At 40.3% G+C, this 14,751-nt stretch overlaps 1 protein-coding gene across 4 annotated transcripts; it reads left to right on the forward strand.

Moving 5' to 3' along the window:
• Positions 1-1,070: 1,070 nt before the first annotated feature.
• On the forward strand, positions 1,071-13,870 carry LOC130685305 (protein phosphatase PP2A 55 kDa regulatory subunit-like). Of its 4 annotated transcripts, none has more exons than XM_057508591.2 (7): positions 1,071-1,207; positions 6,626-6,753; positions 10,231-10,296; positions 10,390-10,487; positions 10,562-10,840; positions 10,907-11,249; positions 11,716-13,870. In XM_057508591.2, the coding sequence occupies exons 2-7, from the start codon at positions 6,654-6,656 to the stop codon at positions 12,252-12,254; spliced, it is 1,425 nt and encodes a 474-aa protein (XP_057364574.1). In that variant the 5' UTR covers positions 1,071-1,207; positions 6,626-6,653; the 3' UTR covers positions 12,255-13,870. The 4 variants fall into 4 exon arrangements, with proteins under 4 accessions (XP_057364574.1, XP_059350424.1, XP_059350425.1 ...); XM_059494441.1 differs by having other exon boundaries at positions 1,072-1,207; positions 6,667-6,753; XM_059494442.1 differs by lacking the exons at positions 1,071-1,207; positions 6,626-6,753 and adding an exon at positions 9,074-9,222.
• Positions 13,871-14,751: the final 881 nt, after the last annotated feature.

Here is a 14,751-nt window from a genome sequence, read left to right on the forward strand (position 1 = left end):
TAACTGCAAAAGTATTACATATCTAAGCCATGCGTGAGTCGCTGTGTGTAGAGAAAGAGCCCAGCTGCTTGACTGGCAGAGAGCGCTGGCGTCGTGCGCCGTCGCCGCTGAGTCCGCGGGTGGCCTCCCGTTTGGTCGTCGTGCTTCCCATTTTCCAACAGTTGGTCCCGATCGGGCATCAAGAGAAGCCTCGTTTGCCCAGCTCCACCCGCCCTATTTCGTTGTTTTCCGTTTTACAGTCAGAAAACAACAACAACAAAAAGAATTCAACGTCCATTTCGTCAGATATATCGTCATAAATTATCTTACACCGGGTGAAACTCACGGAACTTAATCCAGTCTGCAATCGCTATCACCAACCTTCTGTTTTTCTTTTGTCCTCGTCTGGATTTTAATTTCTCGATTGCTGTGTGTGTGTGTGTGTGCGTGCGTATCTTAACAACAAACCTTAAAACGCAATGTTGCTACCGTCTTACGGATTCACTTCAAATCTAACCACTTCTCCGCCGAAGAACAGTCCTATTCGTTTAGAAGCGGATACATTGCTGGAGGCTATGTCGTAAAACTTGATATCTCCTTCACCGTATGATTGTGTGTTCTCCAACCAAAAAAAAAAAAAAAACCTTGCGGCTTTAATTTGGGTTTGTTTTCTAGTTTCTCTGCCTTCCCTTTTGTTTGCGTTTGTCAACACACTGGTTTCTTATTTTTTTTTTTTTTTGGTTTTATCTCTTTCCCTTTTTTTTTTCTCTTCAAATACTTCGACCGTCCGTCCCTTTCACTTGTTTCCCTATCCAGCCAGTGATATACAGTGCGTCCGGCCAATCAAACGACAATTTTTTTCGGGCTGTTGATTCGTCAGCCATCGTAAATCAAGAAAAAAGGGAAACCCCTCTTATCGACTGGTGATATACAAGAAAGACAGAAAAAAAAGACGAAAATAATTTACGGCGACGAACAGCTGTTTCGTGCTTAGTGTTTCCAGATTAGTGCGACAAGTTGGCACGTTTTCCTTCGGTCCTCATGTGAATCGGTTCTTTGATCGCCATATCAGAAACCCTATACGTTTTATTGCGTTTAAGCATTCGATTCAAGTGTCGCAGAGATTTTCGTCGACTCGCCGCGCCCATTGGACGTTGCATTTTATATTTTTGTTTTTGCCGACTTCTCCATCGTTGATATCTTATGACATTTCCTATCCAGACGAGAGGTAATGACCGTTACGTTTCTTTTTCTTTTTTTTTTCTATTTTCACATTTACAGGATTTCTTGTTTTTTATTTCTAAATTCATTTTAGCCTATATACCTTTCTTTTCGTGAGTGTATCACGCCACCCAGTTCTCGGGCAATTACGCGCTTGGGTGCTTATGCTTTCTCCACTTGCTCATCTTTTTCCTCCGTTAGTTTCTTAATCTCGATAATGATGGCGACAATTAACTAATTAAAATCAGATTCCAGACCAAAGATTCCAGTCGTTGGCCGAGCGCCGCGTTTGCAGTCATGTGGGGCCTGTTGGCTTGTTACACGATCTACACACACACACACGCGGCTGTCTGTTTTTTTTTCTGGACTGGGCCAGCTGTTTCAATTGTTCTGTGTAGTCTCGGTCTATCGAATTGTCGTTGGTCTTTTTATTATATAAAAAGAAATGTTTGTATTCGCTGTTCAGGGCGGGGATTCGACAAACGTGTTACGTAAATCTCGTTAAAAAAGGCAACTGGATGTAAAGAAACAAGAGGCACGCGCCAGTGCAATCGAATAGAATTTTCTAAATAATACTTAACACATACGCAGACCAGTTCTCCTCGTTCCACTTTGTCTGCGTCTAACAATACGTACAAGTCGTTCTTTTTTTTTCGTGGTTACGTCAGACGACAAATGCAAATTTATTAAAATTGTAATTTTAATTAAAATGAAAACAGAAAAGAAAAGGAGGAAAAGAGAAAGAACTGGGTTGAACTGCTGCGCGTTCCCGTGTCACGAGCGCCAGGTATCACGGGACAACAACCAGCACCACCAGTATAACCGTTAACCGATTTCATATAAGGGAGCGTGAGACAGTCACGCGGTATGGTGAGAGACAACGAAAGAAACAGACAAAAAAAAAATTGGGTTTCTCCTTTTTGGAAAATCAGGGATATACGTCCCTTTTTTTTCTATAATTATCTATCCGAAGTTTTTTCTTTATTAAAAGAGAACTGTGAAACTTTGACTGCGCCCTGAGTGAGAGTTGTTTCTTTATTATTTATTTTGCTTTTCATGTGATTCTTATGTAGGCCCTTTTGATAAATAAGAAAAAGGACTATTTTTAATCGATACTGAGTTCGTTTGTTCCAAACTCCATTCTATTCTTACCTTTTGTTTTTCTAGTATGCACACTCAGGGAGAGAAAGAGCGAGAGAGATGATTATTTCATAGTGGGTATTATTACGTGCCTGTCCTTGTTATAAACTTTGCCAAAACGTTGTCAGTACGGAAGGGAAAATCGAGTCTTTTGAACGTGGGGGTTCAATCTGCCGTTCATTATGCAAATGTTGCGTTTGATTAAAATAATCATTGCAAACATCATTTGCGATTGATGAGAAAATTGATCCATTCACCTAATCTCTGGATTTTTCGTAGATTATCTCGACATGAGGAGCCAATATCGAAGGAGGAATGACAACAGAATGTAACGAAACTCCGCTTCTTGGTAGAGTCTATGATTTTTTGTTTATTACAGACATCATTGACCTTTTACAAGGCGAAGATTCGTGTTCCTTACTTAGCACGCAAGCATAATACGACCTTAAAACTCGTGAAATGCAATTGTTACTTGATGACGGCAATTGACGTCACGCAAAGTGTCTGTAGACTAGCAAATAGGTCATCCTTCTTCAATGCCTAATGCACAACTTCACCCCATTTTTTCCCCCTGCCTTATTCACGTTTTTATTAATAAAAATGTGAGAAGGAATAAGAATGGAAATGCTAGACACACCGTTAAATATTTCAGGGTATATTGCTACCGTTCGTTCAGAGACGAGTATCACTGCAAACACACTACATCATACAGTGGCCTCTTTACGACAAGTCAATATCCTTAGAGTACGAGATCAGAATGTTGTACGGTTTTTTTCCGCGGAACTCGTTCAACTGCACACAACAGTCGCTTATTATGTGAAATCGCAACGTGTGCGTATAGGCTACTTCAAAGGCCAAAGATTAAAAGAATTTTATTTTAGGTCACCATGGTTGGCGGCATTCAATGTTACCAGAAATATCTTTTAAGAAAGCCAATTAAAGAATATGAAACATTAAAATGATTAAACCTGTTGTGGCGGATATAGGGAAAGTGAAATCACGTGAAAAGATGGAGAATGCATTTGGCGTCAATCGCAATGACGATAGCCAAATATAATATCTAAATTTGTAGTTCTAGTTGAACGAAGCTAGGGAGAACCGTTTCCATTCAATCATGACAACCACAAATACGAAAAAGGATTGAAAAAAAAGAAAGAAAGGAAAAACCAATCGAAAGCCAGCATCAACATAGAATTTATTTAGCTATTCAACATTGTGATTGACATGTTGGCTGAAATTCCCGAAGCCCCTCTGAAGCTATTACGTATGTATCCCGGTGAGATAAGCTCAGTAACCCATCGATACGGAAATGAAAAAGAACAAGAAAAAAAAACTACTCAAGTTTCTTACATTTGTATAGTCAAAAAAAGGGAAACAGCGGCTTATTATGCAATACACAAAATAAATCCAGCATAAATAATTGAAAAAAAAAAAAATAGGGAGCACGACGAGAAACAGATTTTTTGCTTTGATGGTTTTCTACTGTATATATATTGAAAAAAAAAGTTGACAGCTAGAAATCAGGGAGTCATTCCGCTTTCGTTCTTTTTGCTCGTGACAATGATGGATCACCTCATTTCTCTTTATTTAGCCCCGAATATTTATTTTTGCGATTGAATGTTCCAACGCCAAGATAAGGTGGTAGAAGAAACCTCAGCAACTCTTTCTTTTCGTATTCTTTACGTAAATATTTTCTCATCGTTCGGAATCCCTGTGTGTGTGTGTGTGTGTGTGTAGGGAAAAGCTCCACCTTCAGCTGTTCACCTCTTTCTCATTTTTCCACCCGGAACTGCAATTTTCGTACCGGGTTTTAAGGTCTAAAACGGGTAAACGTCAGTCAATAGCATTTTCGCTGTTTGACATGTTCTCTTTGATGTCTTGCGTTCCTCTCTGCCTGTTCCTTTTTTTTTCCTCCAAAAACTATTGACATCCATTTTCTTTTATTCCACCGCTCCAAAAAATATGGAAACCTTTTCTCGTTGTAGTTTAACTTCCATTTCTCAAATGATTTCCCCAAACTCTCGGCCGGTCTCGCAGGAATCTAAAAAAATACGCGATAACTGCAGGAAAACATCCGTTAGTTTAACACTAACACGTATACGTTATGATAGTTAGTCCGCAAGGGAACACCAATCACGGACCATCAAAAGGGCAAGAAACTTGAGAAGACGTCCAGCAGTTAGTGAGCGAGAAACTTTAGTTGTGATGACGTGATCAGCACATCAGAAAATTACCACGTCATCATCCACTTTATCTGGTTTCCGAGAGACGTTAATTTATAGCGCTATGAAGGTATGACGGCGCATCTAAAACTAATTCCGTGAGCCCCATTTGATTTTCCATGTTATTGTTTGTCGAACACAATCACGTAGTTATTGATCCCCGAATTTGTTTTGGAGGGTGAGTGAGATCAAATCTATATAGCCACGTCCATTTTCCAGACTGATTGTATGAACGGGAAAAAAACATACATTCTATACGACTTTTGGAAAAAGAAAATGAGACAGGAGAAAAGAAAAATGATTGGAAAAAACATGGACGGCATGGATGAAAAATACCGGGAACTATGGAAAAGGATAAGAAGACCTTTAAAAAATTCAGTAAAAGATCGTCGTTATTGATCTGTACTATTATTCATACCTGACATCTGCCGATAAAAAGTCCCTGTCCTTCCATTTCGTGATTTTTTCATCCATCATCCATTCCGTGTACACCTTACGAACGGGAACAGCGCCTACGCAGGGAGGGTCCAGGCTGACGTAGGAGCAAATATGGGTCCTTGATATGACTATATACAGAGACAAGTGTCTGCACTGCAAGGTCGCATTGTTTCTTCTTTCCTATAGGTGTGTGTGTGTGTGTGTGTGTGTGCATATCGATCGTCGAATAGCTATAGTAAATAGTATTATTTAAACACCTATATAATAAACCCTAGCGATAGTGCATTCGTTGGGGCTTTGTTTGCCTTAGTGATGAGATCTGATCATCCGTTCAAGAGATTTGGGCTGGATGTCACTCAACTGTCAGTTTCAACGTTCTTCTGTGCGATCAACACCGATCTAATCTACGTGTTCTTTGATCCCATTCCCAAACGTGTGGAACCTGTTCTCGTGTAGCCAATAATAATTAAATTAATATTCTTAAAACTAAAAGACAGTCATCGACTTTAAAGGACTCCTCCCTTAACATTAAGAAAGAGTATTTTCACGGTGGCGATCGGGGAAACGTTACGCTCTACTGGGAGATCGTCAGGTCGATCGATCCAGTCCAACTGGCCAAAAACGATCGGTAGAAAGAGCCTTGCCGAATGAAGAACGAAAACAAAAGCCTTGGATGTAGCCCGGCAAGGTGTACGCTATAGCTAATAAAATAGCCAAAAGAGCAGCCAATCTGCAAGAAAGATAGTCCGTATAGACACCAGGGCAACCTATAAAATAGACATCTTTATACACATCCCTCCTTACCCGATTCAGCCCGAAAAAAAAAAAAACACAAACACACATACAGAAACTCAAAGCAAAAACAAAAAGAGACGAATAAGTAATGACCTTCGACGTTAATGCAGGGCTGTCTTGTCTTATTGAAAGACATGGACAATGTCGTCGATGGTACTGCCCCACTTGAAATTACATCCATTTGTTATATACCTTCATGGCTGTCTATAAGACTTAATATCATCTTTCCATCACTTCAATTCCTATCTTCACATACCTAGTCCTTGTCAAAACCCACATCCCATTCATCGATTTCTACCGACCGAAAAATGCTTGAAGATAATATAATGCCACTTGATATACAACAACCTACCAAAAAAAGGAGCTGTGTAAGGTATAGCTTAACGTTAGCTCTCTCTTTTTCATGCGCATAGAGATACCAGCATCTCTCCGCCTTCACCCAAATCCTCCATTAGTTCTCGTTGTTTAATCTATTAGCTGGAGCACTCACAGAATTATAGCGGTTTAAAAGAGCAAAGTACGAAAGTTGTGCGTTTTATAGACTGGTGAGCGTATGCGCGTTTTATGCGGTGTTGCTGGGTAGATTTCTTATTCCCTTATCCTGTTCCTTTTTTCCTTAACTGCTCGTGTTTACACCTGTGCATAAGACTATTACTTTTCAAGCGCTGTGTTATTTTATCCTTCTTTCCCCTAATTAATATTTCATTTCACATTTACATTGTGGTTTTATAAATTCATGAAAACGCAATCATTTTTTGGATGCTATACATTTCTTCGGTGCATGTTTTTTTTTCTTTCTTTCGTGATTGTGTTAATTTCTGTGTGTATAGAACTTCACTTAATGTTGAATCTTCTGATATGGAGCACTCAGCATTCAAGCCATTGATGATCCGCCAGGCCAGCCTCACCCGCTTGGGCTCTATGCTGAACACTGCCGTTGGAAACAGCAAGAAACCAGGTAAGATTATTCTAATCTAAGTGTAATCATCATATTCAAGAATTATTCTTCCTCCCGTGAAACAATGACTAACAATTATGCTACCGATCTACAATAACTACGACGAATCATTTCCCTTTACACGTCCCACGTTTTCATTAGGCATCATTATTTATTACACAAGACGCAAAATTTATAAGGCGACGGTTTTTTTCTAAATGATTCTCCACCGTTTTTATTTAATGCAAGAATAAAGGCGTTCTTTCTTTAATATCCTAAAATGCATCGTTGAATTTTTGCCGACTCTCGCTGATAGATCGATAGCAATGTATTACGTGCGGACGTCTTGCGTTCTCACATAACTCCATTGCTCAGCTGTGTGGCAACGGTTTGTTTTGGCCGGTAAGTTAGCCGAGAGAAAATCTAATTGTTGACAACAGACACCATGGCAATGACATTTTCCAATATGCTGGACGTACAGCTAAACCACCGACCCTAGATGCGTCTTCTATATTATTCAATTTGCGGCGGGGACGGGCATCTCCCTTCTCTTTCCCAGTACGTGTTACGTCTCGTAGTAAAGGCTTTGTTATCCATCCAAGAAATGGAATCCGTAATGCAAAATTCTAACCGCAAGCCGAGCAAATACCCAAGCAAAACAGACAATTGAATTTCGTTTTGGACATTGATTCGATCCCTTCCATGTTTGGTCATTATCCCTTTTTGTTCAAAACGAACGATCCGATTTGGGGATGTATAGCTGTATGATAGATATTGATTTAAGGAACGTATAACTACCTATTCGCTAATACAAACATGTCGTGCGCTATTTGTATATTCCCGTATGGTCGCTCGCTACGTGCAAGCTACGACGCCTAATGAAGTGGACCTTCCATTATGCGGCCCAGATATTCCAATGCCATACATGGAGTGCTGATTAAAAATTCTCACGGTCTCATTGATTATTTCACGCTGATCTCTGCCTGCAATGGCATTCCAACTGCATACCTCGCAGGGCATTCTTGCCCATATACCATCAACACGTTAGATAGACCTACCACGTTGACTGTATAATGAAAATATTACGCAATCCGTCGAGTAAAATAATTAAACAACAAAGCCAAACCAATCGATTAGTAATGAAATCTGATGCAAAAACGAAACATTTCTCCCCACTGCAAATGAAGTTATCAATATTGCCATTAGTCTTGTAGAATTTTTAAATTTCAATCATTTTACAGAGTGCCAGATCATTTGTGGCTAGCCATTCGAGTAATTTCTAATATGATTCAGTCGGCCGCAAGTTTTTCTTCGTTCTGTCCATTCGTATACTATCCTCCAAAAAGCCTAGCGGGCACGGAATTGTATTGACTGGACGCAACTCTGATGCGCTTGTCATGTTCTTCCGCATTTGTACACGACAACGCTTCCACGTTTTTCATCGGACTCTCTCCCACTGTGTCTCTTTTCTTCCGGCTGTTTGGCACACTTCGGATTTTGCAGTGAAAGAGACAGCCCTGCATGTAACACGAACTACAGTATTATCGAGTCATCGAATGTAATATCTATCTATAGGCTAAAATGTGGGGGGAAAAAAAAGGAGGAGACAGGATAATATAGAGCGAAACAGCGCTTGAGCGCACTGTCCGATCGATACATGGTGTATATGCGAGTGACTGATCGATATTATTTTTATTCATTTACGTTTGAAATCTTCAACGTCCATTTGATTCCGAATGGCTTCTGGTAGACGAGCCTCGCATTTCGGTTTTTATTAGTCAGCTTTACATTTTTTCCTTTTTTTTATTTACATTTCAGGCAGGTAATGATTTACGTCTCAGTTTTATTGCTTGAACGTGACGCAAACAAACTTTCGTTTACAGTGTCGACGGAGCCACAGAACATAGAAATGCGATAAGGGGGAAGTCCGTGTTGGGTGTGTGTGTGTGTGTGCGTGGGCCGTTCAACAAGTATATCGTCTCTATTCTCCACCAAACAGCTGTGCAAGATCGACGTAAATTAAAAAAAAGCAGCTCATCGATTGAGTTTTTCTTTTTTTGCCGTGATTACGATGCACAGCGTTGTCGTTGGTTCGCACCGGATGGACAGTTTCAGAAAAGAAAGCACTGGTCAATATAGTCTCGGCTTTTAGTTGTACGGAGTTGCTCTTGACTTGTGTGTCGAAGCTTTTTCTTTTTTTCGTGCAACGAAAGTGCTGTCATCTCCCTTAGTGGCCGCGGCGCGTTTGTCACGTTTCGTTCAACGTTATTCTTTTTAATGTTTATTTATTTTTTTGGGGGTCTCTGGGGCCTTTTTTACTTCCGGAAAAATTGTACCCACTTTTCGTGCCATTCTTCTCTTCGTCCAGTGGCCAACGATCCGTCGCATACGTGTAGTGAGATTACAAGTTAGAGATGGAAAATTGGATGGATAGACTCTACGGCCATCATCATACTATTCCGCCAGCAAAGGCAAAAGTGCCTCCTGACGGTAGCTACCCTCATTTATTCTATGCTGGATTTTATTTCTTTCATCTATGCTGCGTGATTTGTACAATGTTTGATGCGTTCTGTTCCTTAAAAGAAAAACATTAAATGGGACATCGAGTAACAGTTGGTACAGGTAATCAAACATGGAAATGGACTGTCTTTCTTTGCATCGTCATCGTCATTCTTCGATAAGCGTCACTTCCCCGCTAGTCTTCTGTAACTTCAATGCTGTGTTTGGAATCTTTTAAAGATGAAAGAGAACAATCTAGGTAGCATTGTAATAATAGATATCGCTTTTACCATCTTGATCATTGCAATGATACGCAAGCGCACTAGCGGACAAGCATTCGTCACTAACAGAAAGTACCAGAAGTAGTGATGGAGTCGACGGTGTCTGCGATACAATAAACATTTTTTTAAAAACAACTGCGTAGGTAATAAGAAAATTTTTTTGTTATGCTCTGGTTCACCGCAAATTTAAAGTAGCGCTAGGGACGCGTTGATAAAAGAAAAAAAAGGAAATTTCTTTCTTTTTGTTGTTTGTTGATATTTGGCGCAGTGAAGGTTCGACGGGTTGGGTTCTCTGGCTCTCGATAAATTTCATCTGGCAATGCTGTGTTGGCTATACTAGGTCTTTGGTACTCTTTTTTTGGAAAAAAAACGGAGACCCGCCATTGGACGGGACTGATGTTTTAGGACAGTGAATTTTGTTAATTTTCTTTCATAGTTATCCGTTTTCATCCAGTTGTGTTTAGCTCTTGAAGGCTAATTACTATCAAATCTGGAGGACGAAGAATTTTGTGATTCCAGTGAGAGGGGTGAGGTGGATGAAATGGCAGGTACAAAAATATCGAACGAAAATAAATTCGTATTTTTTTTTTCTTCTACCCTATGCAAACTGTTTCAGTGTTAACAGATATGTCCTAACAAGGGGTTTCCTTCCGTTTTAAAATACATGTTTCGACACAGCCTTCTCACTGACAGCCGTCTTGTTTGTGTTCTTTTGCAGCTAATGGCGAAATCCAGTGGTGTTTCTCTCAAGTTAAAGGCACACTAGATGATGAGATCACAGAAGGTAAAATCAGCATTTTCAAACATCCTGTTTTTGTTAACTATGTAAATCTCTTTCCTGAGTACAAGCCCCATGTTATTGTATGTTAATTTTCAGCTGACATCATCTCCTGTGTTGAATTCAATCATGATGGAGACTTGCTGGCCACCGGTGATAAAGGTGGACGAGTGGTCATCTTCCAGAGAGATCCAGTGGTCAGTTTGACATTTTGTTTTGGGTATTGTGCCATGTATTCACTTTCTATAACAATCCTTTTTATGTCTTGCAGTCCAAAACTTCAGTACCTAGACGAGGAGAATACAATGTCTACAGTACTTTCCAGAGTCATGAACCTGAGTTTGATTACCTCAAGTCGTTGGAGATTGAAGAAAAGATCAACAAAATTAGGTGGCTAAGGCGGAAGAACCCAGCTCATTTCCTCCTGTCGACAAATGACAAGACAATCAAATTGTGGAAAGTTTCTGAACGAGACAAGAGAGCAGAAGGGTACAACTTGAAGGATGAGACAGGTGAAATGAAGGACAGAGGGGTGTTGACAGGACTGAGGGTAAGATTAGATAGACTGAGGATCATCACAAGAAGTAGTTTATGACATTTCCATGTTGTTTACTAGGTTCCTGTGTTGAAACCCATGGAACTCATGGTTGAAGCATCACCACGTCGTATCTATGCGAACGCACACACGTATCACATCAATTCGATCTCCGTCAACTCTGATGCCGAAACGTATTTATCTGCTGACGATTTACGTATCAATCTGTGGCATTTGGACATTACGGATCAGAGTTTCAACATAGTCGACATCAAGCCAGCCAACATGGAAGAGCTCACTGAAGTCATCACGGCCGCTGAATTCCATCCGACCGACTGCAACAACTTCGTGTACAGCTCCAGCAAAGGCCTCATACGTCTCTGCGATATGCGGATGGCCGCTTTGTGCGACCGACATGCCAAACGTAATTCATCCTTGTTTATCATATGCGCCCTTGAGCAAGATTTATACTTTTGATACGTCCATTGTTTTGGCCATCTTGTGCATCAAGGTTGACTAGAACCATGGACGACTATCCTTAAAGATTAACCATACAAATACCTTTGGATTTAAGACAGTCTCCATGAACTAACAGTTCTTGATCTACAACAAGAATCAAGAAGTTTATCTTGGTTGGCGGAACTTTGGAGTCTAGCTAAGCATTTATAACTATTAGAAAATCAACTTAATTTCGAAATGTGCTTTGGACGATTGTACCCACCGTAAAAAGTACTTTAATCTCATAATGCATTGGCTTCTTAATAGTAAAAATTTTCCTGACTGTAGAAGCACAGGTGGTTAGTGTTGCATAGTACTCATGTTTATGTGTTCATTGTTGCATTTGGACAAACAAAATTAACTTGTTTTATTTTGTTTGCTTTCATTTCTAGTGTTCGAAGAAGCAGAAGACCCGGCCAACCGCAGCTTTTTCTCCGAAATTATTTCTAGCATTTCCGACGTGAAGTTTTCCCGCTCTGGCCGTTACATGCTATCCCGAGATTACCTCAGTGTGAAAGTGTGGGACTTGCACATGGAAACGAAGCCGATCGAGACATATCCAGTGCACGAGTACCTCCGTTCGAAACTCTGCTCTCTTTACGAGAACGACTGCATCTTTGACAAGTTCGAGTGCTGCTGGGGCAACAACGACCAAGCAGTTTTGACGGGCTCATACAACAACTTCTTTCGTATGTTTGACCGTACCACTAAACGCGATGTCACACTGGAGGCGTCACGGGAAATCGCTCGGCCTAAGACAACTCTCAAAGCTAAGAAGATCTGCTCTGGAGGTAAACGGAAAAAGGATGAGGTCAGTGTCGACAGTTTGGACTTCAACAAGAAAATACTTCACACGGCTTGGCATCCAACCGAGAACATCATTGCAGTCGCGGCCACCAACAACCTGTTCATATTCCAAGATAAGTTTTGAAGACCTAAGGAGGAAGAAAAAAAAAGATGAGAAAGAGGCCAGCCGGAAGTGTTCAGAGATTATTAAACGAGACTTAAAGAAATCGAAAGAACAAAAAAATAATTAAAAAAAAAAAGACAAAAAAAAGGTTTGAAAGAGAGAGTTGGCTCGTCTTGTTTGTTGCCTGCGAAACACTTCCGAAATGACTATTCTTCATTTTGTGTTCGATGGTCGATGGGTGGTTGGGCCAGCAGCAAAAGAAAACCGTAAGCACCACAGCCAAATCGTTCATCTTTTGCCATTGGACGACTCTGCCCTTAATCATGTCCCTTTTTTTTATTTTTTTTTATTTTTCTTTTTCTTCTTCTTCTTCGTTTCGGAACAAAATAGAAACGGCTGACTATAGCGACTATACAAACTTTCCCCCTATTTGCTTCTAAGGCTCTGTTACCTTCCACATCTTGAAATGCTGCGATAGCGTCCGTCTATTGCTCTCCACAGCCTGACTGACCGATGGTCATCTATGTCAATGGTCCTCATTTTTTTTTTCTCCCTAAACAAAATTTTCTCTCCGCTTCGTGTCAAAATTTTTATTTATTTATTTTGCCTTCCGCCATTGGCCTAGAATTTCTGTCTCTTGCTCCCCGTCCCTTGCTCTCGGCCCCCTTTTTTTTGCTCCCCGCTCGAGTCGCTATAGTCGAGCGATCTACCACGCAGATCTGACAGTTTCTTTCGTCGTAGGACATCATTGTCTTCCCGAAGAGTTTATATCGAGAGTGAGGTTAAAAAATCGACTGTGAGAGAAAGTGAATGGATGTGATCAAAAAGGCTACAAATGGTTCAATTCCCGCCCCGATTCACGAGAATTGGTTCTTCCCGTAAGGCGTCCATTTAAAGCCTAGTCAGCTCAAGAGACTTTTTTTTTTCCCTTTTTTTCTTCTTCGTCTTCTCTGCGTGTAGGTTTCGTGTCGGAAATAGGGAATGGAAATAAAATTGTTGAGGGAAGGACCATGATATTAATTCATGAAGAATGAAATGAGAAGTCAAGTGTGGCGCAGTATAATTTCTCGACTCTCTATGCCAACAATTTTGCTACAGTGCATCTCTTTCACCATGTTTCTTGTACACTTCTAAAGTTTTTTCCAACACTTTGCGTGCTCGGAGGGTGGTCCAAAACATCGGCGAAAAGATTTCAGAAAACGGAAGAACTGAAATTCAAGAAACGTTCGTAAGGAACAAAATCACGTCATATTCTTTATTTTTTTTTTTTTTTTTAAGAATCAGTTCCCTCCATCAAACAAAATGTATCCATCACCTCTATTTCTAATCTAACCGCACTTTCGCCACCCCCTGCGGTGTAACACCGACATGGTTCTCGTGTAATTTCCCTTTCACATCCCGCCATGCTCTCCGATTTATTATTATTTTTTCTTCAGAGATGGCAAATCCATTTCTTTATTGTAATTTTTTTTTTCGATATCTAGATTCACTTCAAATCCATCTTGTGTTGATGATATGATTTTTGTCTTTTCACTTCTTCCCCATTCTTCCTCTCAATACGTGTGAAGTCGGCCACGTTTGTGTACAGATGTGTCTTTTTTTGGTAGCATGTGGAACAATACACTGACCTTTTATGATGGGGTGTTCCCTTTGCTTATGTAACACTACATACATACACACAGGGGTCATTGGGTACGTTCGTCCTGCGCCCAACAGCTTGGTTGGTCTCAAGGCTACTCTGGCATGACCATCCAAGCAAATGGGGATAAATTTGTTCATTGCGAACAGAAGCTTACCTAGTACCTTTAGATGTCTCCAAACAGCAGCCTTGGCATAATCGATGCGGATGTATCCTTTGAAGGTTATAACCAGTTTTGCACAAGGAATGTCGATAAAATAAGCATGTGGCATTGATCGTTTTCAGTGTTCGAAAGGCACTGCTAGCCGATCAACGAAGTAAGTTTCAAGTATCAGTCCGTATTTTTCTAATAATTTAAAGACTTAATTAATCTACACTATTTTAATTTTTTATTTGCCAGGCACTCTTTGGAATTTCGTTTTTCGCCTCAAGGATTTCAAAATTCGAACTTGGTGGAATGTATTCACGAGAAACTCGATTGACTAGATAACTGCTCTCGTAAATTGATTAACATAGATAAACATCACTGAATAGATTTCTTTTTCTCTTTTTTCAGTTGGAGACCTTTCCTGAATTACCGATTTTGTGGAAGTGAGCCAGCTGGCATCGAATTACAGCGGGTCAGCTGAAATTCGAGCCAGTTTTTTTAGAAAGAATCTTGCAACTTAATTCGGGTACCGTAAAGTGTACAAACACGGATCTCATTTCATTAATTTACAAATAGAAAATCCAAAACGACGATGGATGTCGGGCTGTTAGTTCAAGCCAGAACAGCCTGCAGGAAAGGACGAGGCAGTTAACACGTGGGCGATCTAAAACTCTGCAAGACCGTGTGACGTCACTTGCGGACGGACCCAAAAGCATTCAGGAAAATTAAGA

The sequence above is a fragment of the Daphnia carinata genome, chromosome 3 (assembly GCF_022539665.2).
Source record: "Daphnia carinata strain CSIRO-1 chromosome 3, CSIRO_AGI_Dcar_HiC_V3, whole genome shotgun sequence".
In the NCBI taxonomy this organism is placed as follows: Eukaryota; Metazoa; Arthropoda; class Branchiopoda; order Diplostraca; family Daphniidae; genus Daphnia; species Daphnia carinata.

Bases quoted from the DNA above. Each gene is read 5' to 3' on its own strand.
- LOC130685305 (XM_059494441.1), top strand. From the start codon at position 1,183: ATGACATTTCCTATCCAGACGAGAG. The intron at 6,754-10,230 runs GTAAGATTATTC...GTTCTTTTGCAG, and splicing joins TGGAAACAGCAAGAAACCAG to CTAATGGCGAAATCCAGTGG. The intron at 11,250-11,715 runs GTAATTCATCCT...TTTCATTTCTAG, and splicing joins GTGCGACCGACATGCCAAAC to TGTTCGAAGAAGCAGAAGAC.